The sequence below is a fragment of the Nicotiana sylvestris genome, chromosome 2, assembly GCF_000393655.2.
Source record: "Nicotiana sylvestris chromosome 2, ASM39365v2, whole genome shotgun sequence".
In the NCBI taxonomy this organism is placed as follows: Eukaryota; Viridiplantae; Streptophyta; class Magnoliopsida; order Solanales; family Solanaceae; genus Nicotiana; species Nicotiana sylvestris.
Window position 1 is genome coordinate 128,111,549 of NC_091058.1, and position 17,852 is coordinate 128,129,400.

Genomic DNA, 17,852 nt, shown 5'->3' on the forward strand with positions numbered 1-17,852 from the left:
AACACCAAACATGACCTCAAATTCAGTAATTTTCCTTTCGAAAGTTGATGTTGAATTCATGGATATTTCTCTCATTAAAAAGAGTAACGTTGTTAAATCTACCAATCTTGAAGATTGAATCAGATTGACTTTGTGGAGTACATAGCTCTAGCCTAGAGAGTTTACCTCTTAAATAATAGACATTGTATGTATATAGTACGTAGCGCTTTAAAAAAAATAGTAAAAAAGTTGGACTTGTTATCTAGACACCTAAAGCGCAAGTCATAGGAAAAATACAAGGGCGTCACATTGCAAGTAAGGAGAATATTTGTGCTGATAATAAATTTTATAATAACATTTCACGTTATGTGTTGTTAATTCTTAACAAAAATAATTTATAAACTTCGCTGGCTTCCAGTCTTGCCATCTTGCCACCCCATGTTAATGTTCCCCCCTTGGCACCTTCCATGTTCCCACTTCAAAACCTCTCCTCCCCATTACACCTCTTGACTTATTAATTAACACCTCAAAAAAAGAAGATATATATGACTTTAATTGGTTTACTTTGTGCATACGATAACATGCTTTTTAGTAGTACAGGTACCATGGCATTTGCCGCACCAGAAACTAATTCTGTTGATTTTCGAAACCATGAAGCAGCTAATGATGATCTCCCTTCCTCCTTCCCTAGTCATGTCTTTCCTTCTTCTTGTCCTCCTCATCAAGAATTTCAAGGTTCTCTCTCTCTCAGTCTATCTCTATGTATTTTTGTAGATAACTTGATGAATCCATGATTTAGCTAGAGAGTTAGTGAATTCTGCTCTTTATAATTTTTTCCGCACACATTACACATATAATGCGAGCTAAATGCATTGAATTTTACTGTGCTAAGGTGAATTTAGAATTTATATTTGATATGTTCAATTTTTACTTTTTAGCACTAAACCAATTACATTTTCTAAATTATGAGTTTTAAACTTGATATTCATTTTAATTTTACTGACATTTCACATACATATCTATGCTTCGTATAAAAAATGACCCATTCGTTTCATATTGCATCACGGTGTCTAGTCTAGATCTACCACAATGTGAGCTAGCTAGCATAATACTATAATAGTAGGAATATGACAAATTTATATGCAGGAATTTCACCGTTGTTAATGAGGAGAGCCATGTCATTTGATCATAATCAAGAATCGAGAGTGGAGGACGACATGTCTGATGATGATGGCTCTTCACACTTACTTGGGGAGAAGAAGAGGAGGCTGAATTTGGAGCAAGTGAAGGCACTTGAGAGAAGTTTTGAGATGGGGAACAAACTTGAGCCTGAGAGGAAAATGCAACTGGCTAGAGCTCTAGGGTTGAAACCAAGGCAGATTGCAATTTGGTTCCAGAACAGAAGAGCTAGGTGTAAAACTAAGCAATTGGAGAAAGATTACGAAATCTTGAAGAGACAATGTGATAAACTTAAGGCTGATAATGATGCACTCAAGACTCAAAACAAAAAACTTCACTCTGAGGTACGTAACACAATTGAACTTGACTTTTATATTCACACTGGAATTTGACTTAAACGTCTTTGGATCCTGCGCATGCTTAGGGCAGGCTATTGGGAAACTCACTCCATATTGCATTTTTAGATATTTTTTAGCTGAAATTAGTTTAGGTTTAATTTGATTTCTAGTATTTGATCATTGGCGTTATAGAAATTCACCATCACTCACAAACGCTGGCGGACGGGTTTGCAGTTTGGTAGAACCCAGTATTTATGTATGGTTAGAATTAGATATACATCTTAGAACTCACTCTCTCACCAAAAAATCCACAATATTAAAATTTTGGATCCAGTCAATTGCACCCACAAATGGTGTTCATGTAATTCATATTGTTCCAAGGCAAGAAATCAATTTCTTAGAAAATCAAGAACGTACATTTATTGTGTTTCTTTCAAATCTACCCTTGTTTTAATAAATGATACTGTAAAATTTTATGGAAGTCTCTCAATAATTATTTCTCATTTTGTGGATAGGCAAAGGACTATTTAGTCAAATGAGTGCTCCCTCCGGTCATTTTTACTTGGTATATTTTGACTTTTCACGTCCCTTAAGAAATAATAAATGAAGTGCATAATTTATCATGATACGCATACTAATTAATGTATATTTTATTGAATTTGAGAAAATGATTTGAAATGAGTAATAAATATTGTGGGTAAAACAAACAAAAAAATTGTTGTTTTCTCTTGATATGCGTAAAATGCCAAATAAAAGTAGACATCTATTTTTAGTATACATACCTTGTTAAAAGTGAACGGAGCGAGTAATTCTTAATTAAATGATTGTTTAATGAGTTTGACAAAACCATAAACGATAACTGAAAAGACCGAAGGAAGTATGTACATTTTTTTTTTGGGTCCCTTCTAACTACTCACACACAATTCCCAAGGTTTTAATTGTTTATGTTTCGCATTGATGATTCTGGTGGGCAGCTGCAGTTATTGAGTCTGGGAAACCGAGAATCAGCTGGAGGTACACCACCAATGTTGTTTAACCTGAACAAGGAAAACGAAGGATGTAATTGGAACAACAATGGAAGTGGCGATGAGAACAACAGTACTATAGACGTAAATCTTGGAACCACAACAAGAACATCATCAACAAACAGTCCACTCAATAACCATGATGTTTTTCCAACAGCTTATAAAGTAGACCAAACTGTCAATGAAGAAGGATTTTGCAACATGTTTACCAATGTGGAAGATCAGACCAATTTTTGGCCATTGCCAGTGCAGCAACACTTTTACTAATTTTAATTTCTTTCAAGTTAAACCATTTTTTTGGGTCTTATGCGGACAGTTAAATTTACTGTGTGTATAGTAAAATGCACATATGTTATTGTACCAGGATTGTTATTAAAGACTTGAAAGTGACCATGTAAGAAATTGGTAATTGATATTACTAGTATTTGATTTTTTATTCTTGTGAGAGACAGATGTGCTGTTTTTGCAAGGTTGGACAACTTGGGAGGACAGATTAAAATAATAAAAAAGATTCGTGTTCTGAGCAATATCAGGAGAGACTGTGGAGTGTGGTGCAGGGTCACCTTTTCTGGCTATGGGCCATAACCTATACAATTCGAAAAGAGAAGGGCAAAAAAGGAAGATTCTCTCCTTGCACTAGTGTTTGTTGTTGCTTCAGATATGTAGCCTTCTTGTTTCTTTTCTTTAAATGTTTTGTTGGTTAATACCTGAATATTATTATACTTCCTTATTCCCATATTTTGTCATCTCATTTTATATGACGGTGTTTCATTGAATAAAATATAAGAAATCTATTTTAAAAAATTGACACATAAGCTAAAAATATACTACAAAATATCAAAGTGATCCTTACTACCAACAATTAAGAAGTGTGGGAGTTTTGTATGTCCTTTATATTCTGCCTCCACATAATAAGGTGACTTTTAGATCAAAGGGTCCTAACATTTCTTGTAAAGTGAAGATGATACGTCATACAATTAAATAGTTTCTAAATATAGAAATGTGACAATTTTTCTTTGACATACTAAAAATGAAAGTGTCACATAACATAGAATGGAAGAGATATCATTTTTGCGAGAAATATATATCATTTACTTATTGTCTAGTAAAAAGAAATGGTATGAAAATCATTGTAGAGAAGCTTCTTTTGACTGTGCAGTACTACTAATAAAGTTGCAGATTCTGATGATTTACAGATTGCTTTGCTGCTCAAACAATAATTACTAGTATGATTTTTAACGAAGAGTATCAAATATCAGAGTCAGGCCAGGAATCCAACCACAAAATTACGAGAGGGGAAAGGCCAAAGAGATAGGGATAAAGAAGAAAACAGAACAATGTTGTTTACGGGGGTGGGGAATGAGTCATTTTTCTATATTAGTAACTCTTTCTGCCTACTGTTGTGAGTTGTGACCTGTATGTCAGTCTCTGTTTAAAGAAAAAAAATTTGCAGACTCCTTTTCTGAGATGCTGAAATTTAAGTATGGCAAAAGGACAAACAAAAGAAACCAAAAGGAAACGAAATGAGAAAACACAACAATGTGTTCCATCAAAACATGAGGGGAGAGTCTGTTACGTCATATGATTATAGCTTTATATGCAAAAAAGGAGGAACTTGTATATTGCACACAAGCGCGTAATCACGATTTATACCTATACTATTATGAAGATTATATAATGAATTAGGCAGTCAGAATAGTCTGTCAGATGTCAAGCTAAATCACGCGTATAATTTGATGGTCACCATAAAAGGAAATGAAAAAGGAGAAAGTATGTGCAAAAACTTGGCTCAATTTATTACGAACAAAGAGAAAAATTTAGCATACATCCTTTGATTAGAACATTCGTTTTCAAACAAGAAAAATCAATTCTTGTGCTCGTAGATATGATACAAATATATAGAACCAACTTAGGCCACATTAAAATATTAATAGCTGCGATTCTAACCTGGAGATCTTCAGGTTACTATACCATTGTCTCAACCACTCAGCATCTCCTGAGCACAAACTACGAACTGGTTCTTGCAACATTTACAATTTTATAAAGATCAAGCATCTCCCGGGATGTCGATTGCCATGGATGGACCTCCATGAAGTTTATCATAATAAGTGTCAGCACGGGATCCATGAAAATGTGCATGTAAATCTTAAAGCTCAGACAGGCAGAGAAATATTCTCCAATCAGAATGATGTAAAATTAGAGGGATTGATCACTGATTTGTAATTTCCTCAATAAGTCTGTTGAAGGACCACTTATACCTAGAATCTACTTGGTTCAAGTCACCACGACAGACGCATAAGCAGTTGCAAGTGATGTACCTTCAGAGGGACTTCAATTGATAACAAAACCGCTATGCGATATTTTTCCTTTTACTCGTTGAGGTTTCCTTATAATTTATGGAATAAGAGCTTCCTTCAATTTCACATAATTGGATATAATACATAATACGTACAGAGTCTCATAGTCGAGCAGCAAAAGATGAAGATAAAGAAAATCAGAGCTCCTAACAGCAATAAAAGGACATTATCGCCCTACATTATTATAAATGTAGAAAAACACCTAAAACATCTCACTTTGATGCAGACAAGAGACGAGGGGAACACTATGTAACAGAGTCAGCAACAGAGACAGTCTGCTGTCCAGCTTTGCTCAACTATTTCACGCACCTTCCTGTTGTATTCGCACTTGTTCTCGCTAAACAGCCGTGCTGCTTCTGCATTAGCTGCTGAGTTAGTGCTTGGATCACAGAGCAACGACTGCAGTAGGAAAAAACGCATATCAGGGAGCTACTTACCAGCAATCCAGCATAGATGTTAATGGGTATACTTATACAGATCATTTTCTTTAGCTCAGGAAGATGCTGAAAAATGCTAACTTTTGACCCAGTTACAATTATAAAAATTGACTTGATTTTTTTTTTTTTTTTTGATAAGACAAAAAGTTTCATTAGTAAACACCAAGTGGTGTAAAAAATGATCTGATTCATATGTCCATCATCAGAGATTTATCTACCTACTTTTTGAAAATAACATTTGGAAATTTATCAAAATACACGAGACAATGCTAACCACCAACTTTTGAATTAACAATGACAAAAATAACTAAAATACCAGTGCCAAGAAAAGCTGCTAACTCACTAAATAGTACTAGGTATGTGCAACTAATGAGAGCATTTTTTACATGGGAATTAAACATAAGTAAAAATTTGCTTGAAACAATAAAGTTAGAGAAATGAAGAAAGACTTGCTTCTGTGGATTAAATTATCAAAACTAAACACGGATATTCAAAATTGTAAATCTTAACCTACTAGTAATCTCAAGAGAGAACTGAAAACTTGTGAATCAGCATTGAGAATAGTGTCACTCTGAGACACATCCATGTTATCTTCAGGCTACAAACATGTGCATGATGCTTCTTTTCTTCCTCTATTCATATGTTCAACCAAACTACTGATTGATTATCCTCAACATGCACATACTAGTTCAATATCTAAAGTAAGAAACTGGAATTCACAGATATAAAGCAGAACAGGTCATAGGTTGTCCATACTATGTGGGAGAAATGCATCGACGCATTCCCACCCCACCTTCCCCCCTCCCCCCCAAAAAAACCAAAATAATAATCATTTTAATTCTTCAAAATTATTTATGGAAACGAGGCATGGTGTTGCATTTAGAACATCTCATAATACCTGTATTGAGATAAGTATAGAAGCTACATCATATATAGGTCTCCACTCATTTTGCAAGATGTCCAAAGAAATACTTCCATCAGCATAAACTGAGCAACAATAAGCAAAAGCATAAGAGATCAGAAAAACTATACTAAACATGACAATATGAAAAAGCATAAGATAAGCTAATATGAAATGAAAAAAGAAGCAGAAGTAGGACGCAAGAGGAATTAAATGTCTACATTTCAAACAAAGTGATTTTACTCCTCTTTCAACAAAAAGGTTAGACATGAACACATTGGATACAAGTACAAGTAGCACACAGAGGATATCAGGAAAAAATAAAAGAAGATCATTTGAAATGGTTTTGTATCTAGACCTCCAAATGCACCAGCGTGTAGGTGAAAAACCATGGTGGTTCTAAGTGTTAAAGGGAGACAAGGTAGACCTAAAATCACGTTTTTGACAGGCTAACAATCTATTCAAATTCATGCAATCTTGGCAAAAAGTAAAGTACAATGGAAGAAATAGATCTATATAAGCAATACGAACTAGTTATGATTAAGGCTTAGTTTTATTGGTATGCTGGCTCAGTTCAATATCCGTTAGGGGCTTATTTAATCTTGTTGGAGGATTGTATATCAATAGAGAATGTAGAGAGAACTTCTAGGATTTGAGAACCTAATTTATTGAACATTGGAATGAGCTGGGTCAAATGGCGTAAAATAGATAGTGATGATTCATATAGCCACTAGCCAGCCCCAACTAATTTGGCATTGATGATTAGTTGTGATTGTTTTTGCAAAAGACTTGACAATGTAACGATATAAAACCAAACTGACCTTGCCCTCCTTGCATAACAATACATGCATACAAACACCCACACATATGTGAACGCAAAAGAGAAAATGCAACCAGACTTATTGTTCCACAATTTATAGTATAATGAACGTTCTTATCCTCTCAAAGGATTACAACTCTGCTAAGAGATAAAGAGGAGAAGAAAAGGAGGGGTGAGATATACTTCAGCTACTTACTATTTGGATGGAACATCCTGGACATAAAGTACACTTTTGGTGGCCTGTTAGGATAATGCTCTGTAAATTGAAGAGTAAGCTTAAACGTGCCTGTAAGCAAACAATATCACCCAACAATCAAAGTTAGGGCAGAAGGATATTTAACTTAGGAGAGGACACTGGTTATGCACCCAGCCACCCAATACCAATTCTAGAAAACCTTCTTCACTGGGAGGATAAAACAAGAACATCCCAGCATTGAAGGCACAAAGCAAATTGCCTACAAAGACTCCTGAATTACAATTCTGCAACTCAAACTGGACCATATCGACACAAGAAATCTTCACCTGATGCAGCTAACTTTCTGATATAAAACATATAGGGGCACCTTATTTGTTCATACAATTGCCAAGGCATAAATAAATCTCATGAGGCATAGGTATGATGGAGCGCTATTAAACACGAATGTTTAATTCACATCACAAACAAAAGGTGGTCATTAGCAACGTATCATTGCCTCACCTCCATCCCAGGGAGTGTCATCAGGGCTGCATTTCAAGGAAAGAAAAGCTATAAGTACAAATATACTGCTGTTTGGGCAGGAGCAATCATTTTAAAACTCCAAATAGTTATGGTACACCGTGATTTTCATTCAATTCCAAATGCCATACCCGAATATGACAGCATTCCATAGCATTATATTGATGTCATAAGGTGCACCATTGATGCCTTCAGGAGGATCGTGTAGTAACCGCTTGAAATCCCTCATTAATCTTTTCCTCGCTGGTGTTGACATCATCACTGCCTAATTAAGAAATCACAATTCAAGTAAACACAAAACTCATTAAAGAACCTTATTTTCCATGATTACTAAGGCAGCTAAAACATATCGAACTTTAGACCAAAGCCATGGAGGCAGGCTTCTGTCTGAGGCAAGGTTCAAATCTCTGACATGCGCCTAACGCACACAACACATGCTCGCTCTTACTACTTAACCAAAGCCCTGGAGGCAGTATTATGTAAAGTTATTGTGTGTGTATTGAAAAAATTCAACTATATAGTAAAAGCAACAGGAGCACCCCGCACGAGCTGCCGATCTGCCACAAAGCTATATAGGCCAATATATGAGGCAATCGAATGCTGCAAAATTAAGCCAAAACGAAACAGAGCATTGCAACAATAACAACAACTACACCTCAATCCCAGGCAATAACTAAGAGTATTGCATAAAGAAAAAATTGTCAATTCACTAGGGTTGATGTGAAAAACGAACAGCCCAAAAACCAATCACGTGAATTGATGCAGAAAAGCATAGGTAAGGGGGAGATCCATTTACCTGAGAGCCAAAGCGGCAATATAATTTTGAAAGATAGTGGACGGCGTTTGAATTTGAGCTTGGAGAATCGGCCGCCGTGATTAGTGTCCCCTTTGCAATCGTCAACTTAAAGAGTGAAAATTTGAGTTTGATTTGGGCGAAATACATAAAATGACACCAAATCTTGTAGTCATCCTCTTACACACCGGAAAATTACGGGAATATTATTACACACCTAAACTTTTTGAAGTATTTCTATTACACACCATTTTTGTGTTGACAACTTCTATTTGAAAATTGCATCACACGTGCTAATTAGAGTGTGACACGTGTCATAACTCAAAAGAAGAAAAAAAGGAGCCTACACCACAAATGATAATATTTTAGAAAAGAAAAAAAAAACAGAAAAGAAATTCCCCTCCACCCCTATCCTCATCTTCCCCAAGTCCCCTCCCCGGTTCTTTAATCTCCCCCACCCAACAGTTGATTTTCTATCGAGTTAAGATTTTCTCTTAGCTTTGAATCTCTTGAAAACTTTTGTAAAACTTTTTGATATGTTGAACATAACTGAAAACGAATTTGAAGAGTTAGAAAATATAGACTGATTTGGAAGAAAGAGAGAATAAAGAGGAAGAAAAAAAGTGCACCGATTGACAAAAGAATATCATATTTTCCGGCAAGACATCCATATTTTCCGGCGATCGAGCTTCCCTTTTATATTTTTTTGAGCTCAAATTTAGTGAAGTGCACATGGTAATCCATGTTAGACTTCCCAGATTAGTTTTTAACAATAAATCGCCAATACATTCGGGTTTCAAATCTGGGTTTTTAAATAGGAGTACAATTGAAGGCTTCTTCAATGGTACCTCTTTTTTTTTTACTCTTCAAATTCGAAAATTTGAGTGAGTAATAATACTCGATCCAAAGTAGTTAATTAATCAACTTCCAACACCCAATATCACTTTATTCAACAACTCAAAATTCAAACTCCAATAGAAATGGGGTTACCCACAATGGAGGTTTGCCTGAATTTGGAAATGGGGATAATGGTCACCTAAAGATGAGGGATAACGATTAGGAAAATGATAAAATTAAAAAAATGAAAAAATGAAACAGTTGGACACGTGGCATCCATAGAGAGCTTCAAACATAAGAAATTTTCTATTAACGCGTCTGATTCATGTGTAGGACATGCGGAGTGCTGCCTAGATAAAGTGGTGTCTACTAGACATACTTTAAAAAGTTTGAATGTATTCTAATACTCCCGTGATTGCCGGGTGTGTAAGAGGGATTTAACTAAAAGATTTGGTGCATTTTATGTATTTCGCCTTTGATTTGCATGATATACATATATGGAGGGCTCCATGTCAGATCTTACATGGCATGCATTGCACGAAATAGCCACTATTGTAGTCTTGTTACAAATCGCGTAAATATCCATCTTCTTCATCTTCCCCCAAGTTATACCACCATGGTTGCCCCTCCCCCACCCCACCCAAAGTGAGTAATTTTGTACTAGCAATCATGAACCTTTATTTTTAATTTTAATTTTCAAATTATTAGGATAACATTGAATTTCTGTCATCACTACCAATTAAATATTTTCCCTAAATTTTTTTGTATTTGTATCTTTGCTTTGACCAATCGATTATATAGTTTGGGTACCAAAATTGCTTACACCAGCAACAGTAAGAACAAAAAAGAACCTAAGAACCCAAAATTCCCAACCCATCAATGGCTGAAATGGAAGAAACTCCACAGACCCAGTTAGAACCCATAAATTCTCACGAAACACATATGAAAAACTTCACGAATTTTCCTTTCAGCATTTGGCCACCCAGGTAGCTCAATCGTAACACCGTCATTCAACGATTTTTATATTGAATATGAAACTCTGATTTCTTTTTATCCTCCTTTAAATCTTGACAAAAATATTTGGTGGTATGCTTGTAGAAGAAGGCGATGGTGCAGTACTGAAAAAAGATGGAAAAGAATGGTGGATTTTTTATTCTAAAAAATAAAGAAAAAGATTTAGAAAAATAAAAATATGAAAAGGCTAGACAAGTGTTGTCAAAATGAGCCTTTAGACACAAAGTTTTAATTGTCCACTCGCCTTTAATGTGTGAAAAATACGCGAGTGACACATAATCAAAATGGTGTGTTTTCGATACACTTTTAAAAGGTTGGGTGTTTAAAAGATTATCCATGAAGAAAAGGTGTGTAACAGAGACTTCGGTGCAAGTTTGATGGGTAAACTATGTATTTTGCCAAAGAAATTACTTATAAGAGTAATAGACATGCATTTAACAAATTATTTTTCCAAAATTAAATGCTTGATCTTATAACTTTTAGTTTATTGTATTTCTGCCCCTAAATTTTCTGGAAACTTGCTCTCAACGAGGTATATGTTGGGATCGAAATAACATGGTGCAGCCGAAAGCTAACAATACAAAATTCAGTGAACGATAAATCAGATGACAAAAGAATTATATTAAAATAGGATAATATAATGGGTTTGATCAATTGACCTACATATAAAAATTAGTTTAAAAACAAAAAACTATTGAGAGAAAAATTTCCCCTTAAAGAAGACTCTTTTGATAACTACATCATGGATATTGTTGTTGTTGTTGTTGTTGTTGTTGTGAGAAGCAGAGATCCTCAATTTATAGATGTCGAAGACTTTTCCTTCAAGAATAAGTTATATGAAGGAGATTTATTCATTTTAGAAGTCTTTTCCCCTTTCTTCAAGAAAAAGAGTCCAAATAGATTAGAAATTTAGGGAAACACCCTAATAATTCTCTCCTTGGCCTGAACTTTCTTGACAAAACTTGAGTCACCTTCTTCACATAATCTTCATCACTCTTGCTTGCCATGATTAAAAATAGGTATAAATAGAAAAATCTTGGTATTGGTTGAAAGAAGCCCAAGAATGGGTTAAAAGGAGCTCACGCATTAAGAATAAGCATGAGTTAAAACTGATATTGATTGAAACTAGCATATGCGTTAAAAATAAGCATGAGTTAAAACTGGCATTAGAGCTCACTTGTTACAAGTAGGCATTGCTTAAAACTGACATTGCTTAAAAGTGGCTCAAACATGGATTAAAAGTCAGTTTTTATTTTTATAATGATGCAGCAACAAGGATTTAGAATATTTGTGATGGTAAATTAATCTCCACATGTAGCATCATGTTCAAATTTGTTGGATAAGTCTTCATTGTCGTTCAAATTGGTGCATGCGGAAGCTAACAATACAAAATTTAGTAGACGATAAACCAAGACGACAAAAGAATTATACTCCCTCCGTTCCAATTTATGTGAACCTGTTTGACTGGGCACGAAGTTTAAGAAAAAATAAAAACTTTTGGAATTTGTGATCCTAAACAAGTCAAAAAGGGGCTCAGAGTATTTGTGTGGTTATAAAAACTTCTCATTAAGGGTAGAATTGTAAGTTTAAACTAAATTGATTCTAAATTTAGAAATGGGTCATTCTTTTTGGAACGAACCAAAAAGGAAACAGGTTCACACATAAACTGGAATGGAGGGAGTACTAAAATAGGATACTATAATGGGTTTGGTCAATTAACCTACATATAAAAACTAGTAGAAAAAAAAAACTATTGAGAGAAAAAATTTCTCCTAAACAAGACTCTTTTGATGAGTCATAATAGATCTCAAAAACTTTTCCTCCAAAAAAGGATAAGGTATTTGAAGGAGATTTTTTTTTAGAAGTCTTTTCCTTTTCCATCAAGAAAGAGAGTCTTAATAGATTAGAAATTCAGAGCAAAACCATAACAACATCCTGATGGTCGAAGGGTCGGAGAGACAACCTTGGGAATCAAGGTTCAAATTTTAGTGTGTGAACACACTAGGTAAATAATATATTTCCATTGTCTAAATCGTTGCGGAAGAGTTATCCACTATCCATATGGGTGTAATGGTAACAAATATCCAGTGAATTAGTCGAAATGTGAGTAAAATGGCTTAGACATGACCACCATTAAAAGAAAACTTAGGAGAACTTTTTGCCTCCCTGACCAAATGTTAACTACCATAAAAGAACCTAAGAAAATCAGGTCTAAAAGCATAAGCTAACATAATTTGCTTGGCTAATCTATCTACATCTACAATATATTAAAAGTAGGAACATCATAATCTAAAAGTCAAATTACTAAATTACCCCCTTATTATTTATTAAAGTGTCCTTTTAATTAACTTAAATATGAGAACCTAAAACGTGTGTCACTTCAGCAAAGTCCCTTACAACAGACGTCACCCTACGAATAGACGCCAAGCATACAGACATTTTTTTGAAGAAGAGTTGCCACCATTATCCTCTTTAAAAATTAAAAAGTCTCATGACACTTTTTTCTCACTAATCGATTGCCCATGTTAAAGATGCCACCAGGTTTGTCTCCTTTTTAAAAATTTTATTTTTGTTTAATTCTCCACTTATTTTCATCTAAATCTACTTTTACAAATTGTTATTGAATTGGGATACTATGTGGAATGGTTCTATTTTAGAGATGATTAGAGTTTAATTGAGTTCTAATTTTCAAGGCTTAGTTTTCGCTATTTCCTTTTTAAAATTATTGTATTTGTCTCTCAACTTATTTTCAGTTACTGGTACTTTTATGAATTTCTAAATCTACTTTTATAATTTCTTAGAGCCCCAATTTACTTGTCTTCGGGTTTACAACAAGAGAAAGTAAATTGAAAATTGTGGATTTAATTTAATTCCTTATACTTGGTCTTTCTTGAAAAGCACAATTATGACAAGTCCTATTTTACTATTATGGTATTTCTCTTTTCCAATATTCCAGATGTTAAATCTTGAAAAGTGCCCATACACTAAAAAAATTGCCATTTTCTTGAGACCTGGCATAGAGTAGAATCAGTTAGAGGAATGAGGCTTTAGATTCAAACTGATAATCTTTTACGCTGTTACTTATAATTTTAACTTATTCTCTAATATATTTGGTTGTTGCTTTCAAATGTTGGTGGAGAAAGTAAGCAGTATTTAGGGTTGACATTTTGTTTTGAAGTTTATAAGGATTTGGAGTTTTCCCTGGTTAAATTGGATCATTCCCAGTTCAGCATTTATGTTCTTCATTATTTCGTTTACAGATTATTTTTAAAAATTAAAAATAATTATATGTTTATATTAAATATAAATATGTCATAAATATTATTTATGAAAGAGCCATCACAAATATGAGAATAATAATAACAGATACAAAGGAATTTCGCATAAATCCATGTCTTAGTTTATGTGGGACTTTCTTCATTGGAATAGAATAGTTAGGATGAATTTTTCACTTATAATATTGATTTTATTTTCTATTTTAAGTCTGATGATATCGATTTGGTACAAGAATGAGAGGCACGCGTGGAGTAAATTATAACGAGCAAATTCTTGATCTATTGGATCATTCCTATGTCAAATTGCAAGTAATGATCTTAATTGCTAATATTGCTTTGTAATACAATCTTTCGTAATATAAATAGACTAGAATATGATATTCCGTGAAAGATGTTGCCACATTACTTATAATAATATTATTTTATGCTTCTTACTCTTGCAGACAGGATCCTATATTTGAGCAAGATGAATTCACACAGATTTACGAACAACTCTGTAATTTCCCCCATTCTACTGCTTTTAGTTTGTTGCATTCATGAAATTAATTTACACGAAACATACTTCTTGCAAATGATGGTAATTTTTTTTACAGTATCAGGATCATTTTAGGAAAGTACAACGACAAAGCAACATTAAAATCCATCATTTTAATCCTTGTACTAATTCTTCTACACTTTTCTCTTTATTTACGGGCTATTTCAATTTATTTTACATGCTATTATTGTTCTATGTTGAACTTATATTGTCTTTATCTAAGCCTCATTTAATTAATTTGGGAGAGCTCCTCGCATAGGCTATTATGAAAAAGGACTATAGTCACCCGAATAAGACTATGCTCAAAGATTTAATTGAAAAATATGAAATTGAAGTAATTTTGAAGAGTACACTATATATTATGGGCTATGGATTATCTAATTTTCAGCCAGTAGATAAAAGAGGATTCATTATACAATTCAAATTGTACTTTTCCAATAATGATATATCAAGCTTAAAGATTTTACTGGAAAATATAAAATTGAGTAACTTGAACATTAAAGAGTATACTTTAATTTATCTAACTTGGACTCATTTAGCAATTCAATTCTTCATACTTAACAATAAAAATTTGAAGTCTAACACTTATTAGTATATTAAACACATATTACTTGTAGGTATACATGAGGAAATTGAAGATTGTGTTCATGACATGTGTACTGAAATAGAAAAAGTAAGGCTTCAATATTCCACAAAAGAGCAATCAATCTTGAGAAGACAATTATGCCAATGCGGAATTAATACTATTATGGCGGAAGGATATAGGGAAGATAAAGTTGGCCAAAAAATATTGCTTCCAACATCATCTATTGGAGCAATCAATATTCATATGGAAGATATACCAAAACTTAATGACAATGTTATGACAGAAGAATAGAGATGTACCAAAAATTCATAAAGAGTCTTAAAGTTATATTTTTCAAATATGTACGCATATTAAAGATTTATAACTATTATTTAGCATTTAGTAAGAAATTTATATGGAAAACACGTGTAACGCACGTGTACGGAGACTAGTACTATTATAAAAACATAAACCTCTAAACTAAAAAGTTAAATTACATAAATGTCCTTCTAAAATTAAAATACCCTAATTGGAAAAAAAGAAAAACTACGCTGGGAAACAGCGCAAACGAAAAGACGCTACAAAAGTTAAGGAAACGGTGGCAGCCTTTTGTTTGGCAGAATAACATAATATAGAATGATGTTATTGTGTCATAATATGCAAATTGATTTATCAAGACTTAGTTAACCCATATATTCTATGATCCTTTGATCAATAGAATTCTATGACCTCTTGATTACCATCCGTTCCAATTAGTTATTGATATAGGAAAGAGTATTTTTTTATTTTTGTTATACTGTATAGAAAACTTGCACGCAACCGAACAAGCACCATGCCAATATTTCTCTCAACTTTAATGGAGTACCAGAGATCCTCCCCTTTGCTGTGGATTTTATATTGCAGACACAAACTAATATGTAGGAATATTGAGAAGATTTGCAAAGAGATAACAGTTAATACTTGGCAGTATATGAATGGAAATGTAACAGAGACATCAACCATACTCCAAAATTGGAATTAATGATCCGCTACTATAGATTTCTGTTCGTCTCTCGCAGTTTATTATGGACTTTTTGCAGATTTTTCAAAAAAATGCCGAGTGAGCAGCAAGTCTTTTGCAACCATTTGGTGAGCTAGACATAAATCTTTCCGTGCAACCGGCACATTATTATACGTTTTGGCATCAAACAGTTTCGCAGGAAGATGTCAACTTCAAGGTGATGCTTGAAATCTTATTTCTACAAATGTTAAGATAGATGTTAGGAAAAATGCATAAGTACCTCCTGATCTATACCCGGATTCCTAACTACACACTTTTTTTTGCGGGAATTCTATTATCCCCTTAAACTTATTTTAAATAAAATTATTTACACTCTTAATGCTGGTGTGACAGAGTGTGTGTATTTCACTCTCCCAAAGGAGAGTGAGAAAGCAAGAAAAAATGATTTTCAAATTATTTTTTATTCTTTTTACCATTTTTCTTACTTTTTTTCCCTTTTCCTTTTCCTTTTCCTTTTTCTTTGTCTTTTTTCTTTTACTTTTTTTCGTTTCTTCTCTAATTCCGGCGGATATTTATTTACTGGCGACTTTGTCTAACCGTTTTTCTTCCATTTTTTCTTTTCACACACAAATTAAACTCTCAAAAGATCTATTCATAAGCAAAACAAAATACACTCAGATTTGGAGGGAAAATTTCATCATCGAAAAACCTTCCCATGCCAGAAAAAAATAATGTATTAAAATTTTAACTGGAAAAAGTTTCTCAGCTTATATTCGTTTTTATTTCTTTTGCTCTTCCTCCCACACATAAATTATACTTTCAAGAAAAAATTATATATATACAAAATAACACACACTTAGATCGGGATAAAAATATGTCGCCGAAAAAAAATAATTCGCCGAAAAAATGATTTTTGTGAAATTTCGACGACCACCATTTTATGTCGCCGGTGACCAAAACAAAAAGAAAGAGAATGAAATAACCAAAAAAATGAGAATAATAAGAAATAAGAAAAAAGGATAAGAAAAAGAAGAAAGAATAAAAAAGTACTAAAAATACATGTGGGGGCGCGTGTAGCTCACCACTTGCCAAGAGTTTGGTTGTCTAATTTTATGGTACAAATAATTCCATTTAAAATAAGTTTAGGGGGGGGGGGAGGATAATAGAATTCCTGCAAAGAAAAAGTGTGTAGTTGAGAATCCGAGTATAGGTGGGTACTTATGCATTTTCCCTAGATGTTACCAGATGCGGACCTAGGATTTGAGCAAGACGGGAGCACCACTGTATGCTGATCACCAGCGATAATATATATATATATATATATATATATATATATATATATATATATATATATATATATATATATATATATATATATATATAGAGAGAGAGAGAGAGAGAGAGAGAGAGAGAGAGAGAGAGAGAGAGAGAGAGAGATGGGTACTATGGAAAGAGAAGGAATAAAATTAATTAAGTTGACTATTGTGTATTAGTACTAAATTATAAATGAAATAAAAAAAGAAAGAAAGATAAAAGTAAAAAAAAAAGCAATTTGTTATTGAATATAAATTATATTTTATTCAAAGAATTAAAATATTAATAAAGTTGACTATTATATATTAGTACTAAATTATAATTGAATTTAAAAAAAAAAGAGATAAAAGTAAAAGATAAAGCAATTTTCTATTAAATATAAATTATATTGTACTCAAATAATAAAAATAAAAGGAGGAGAAAAAAGCTAAAGGGAGGTTTCGAACCAACGTCCTCATCACAGTTGGGAATTAAAGGGCCCAAAGCAACTACTTCTCTCATTCACCTCTTTGTTTTAGGGGGCACACTTAAAATATTTAAGGGTCCTATATATATATATATATAAATATATATAATATGTATATACAGAATTTATACCGAGGCTAATGGGGTCACGTGACCCCTCAAGGTGAGGCCCGCCTCTGGATGTTACACATGAAGATGGCACTAGAAATATTTAAAGTGTAGATGTACTTGGCTTAGGATTAAAAGTTCATAATGTCTAATATTGTTTTGGAGAACTAGAAGTGCGCGCAAGGCTAATGAAAA

At 33.4% G+C, this 17,852-nt stretch overlaps 2 protein-coding genes across 4 annotated transcripts; one reads left to right on the forward strand and one right to left on the reverse strand.

Annotated features, from left to right (window-relative positions):
- Window positions 1-255: 255 nt before the first annotated feature.
- LOC104225357 (homeobox-leucine zipper protein HAT7-like) lies at window positions 256-2,966 on the forward strand. Its single transcript, XM_009777130.2, has 4 exons — window positions 256-294; window positions 580-714; window positions 1,126-1,502; window positions 2,471-2,966. Exons 2-4 carry the CDS (start codon window positions 585-587, stop codon window positions 2,786-2,788), a joined length of 825 nt encoding a protein of 274 aa, XP_009775432.2. The 5' UTR covers window positions 256-294; window positions 580-584; the 3' UTR covers window positions 2,789-2,966.
- Window positions 2,967-4,930: 1,964 nt separating this feature from the next.
- On the reverse strand, window positions 4,931-8,752 carry LOC104225358 (ubiquitin-conjugating enzyme E2 2-like). 3 transcript variants are annotated; one of them, XM_009777135.2, is made up of 6 exons: window positions 8,548-8,752; window positions 7,883-8,012; window positions 7,734-7,759; window positions 7,233-7,322; window positions 6,214-6,302; window positions 4,931-5,277 (listed from the first exon to the last, which is right to left on the reverse strand). In XM_009777135.2, the coding sequence occupies exons 2-6, from the start codon at window positions 8,008-8,010 to the stop codon at window positions 5,137-5,139; spliced, it is 474 nt and encodes a 157-aa protein (XP_009775437.1). In that variant the 5' UTR covers window positions 8,011-8,012; window positions 8,548-8,752; the 3' UTR covers window positions 4,931-5,136. The 3 variants fall into 3 exon arrangements, with proteins under 3 accessions (XP_009775437.1, XP_009775435.1, XP_009775436.1); XM_009777133.2 differs by having other exon boundaries at window positions 7,883-8,016; window positions 8,548-8,750; XM_009777134.2 differs by lacking the exon at window positions 7,233-7,322 and having other exon boundaries at window positions 7,883-8,016; window positions 8,548-8,745.
- Between the last annotated feature and the right edge of the window lie 9,100 nt (window positions 8,753-17,852).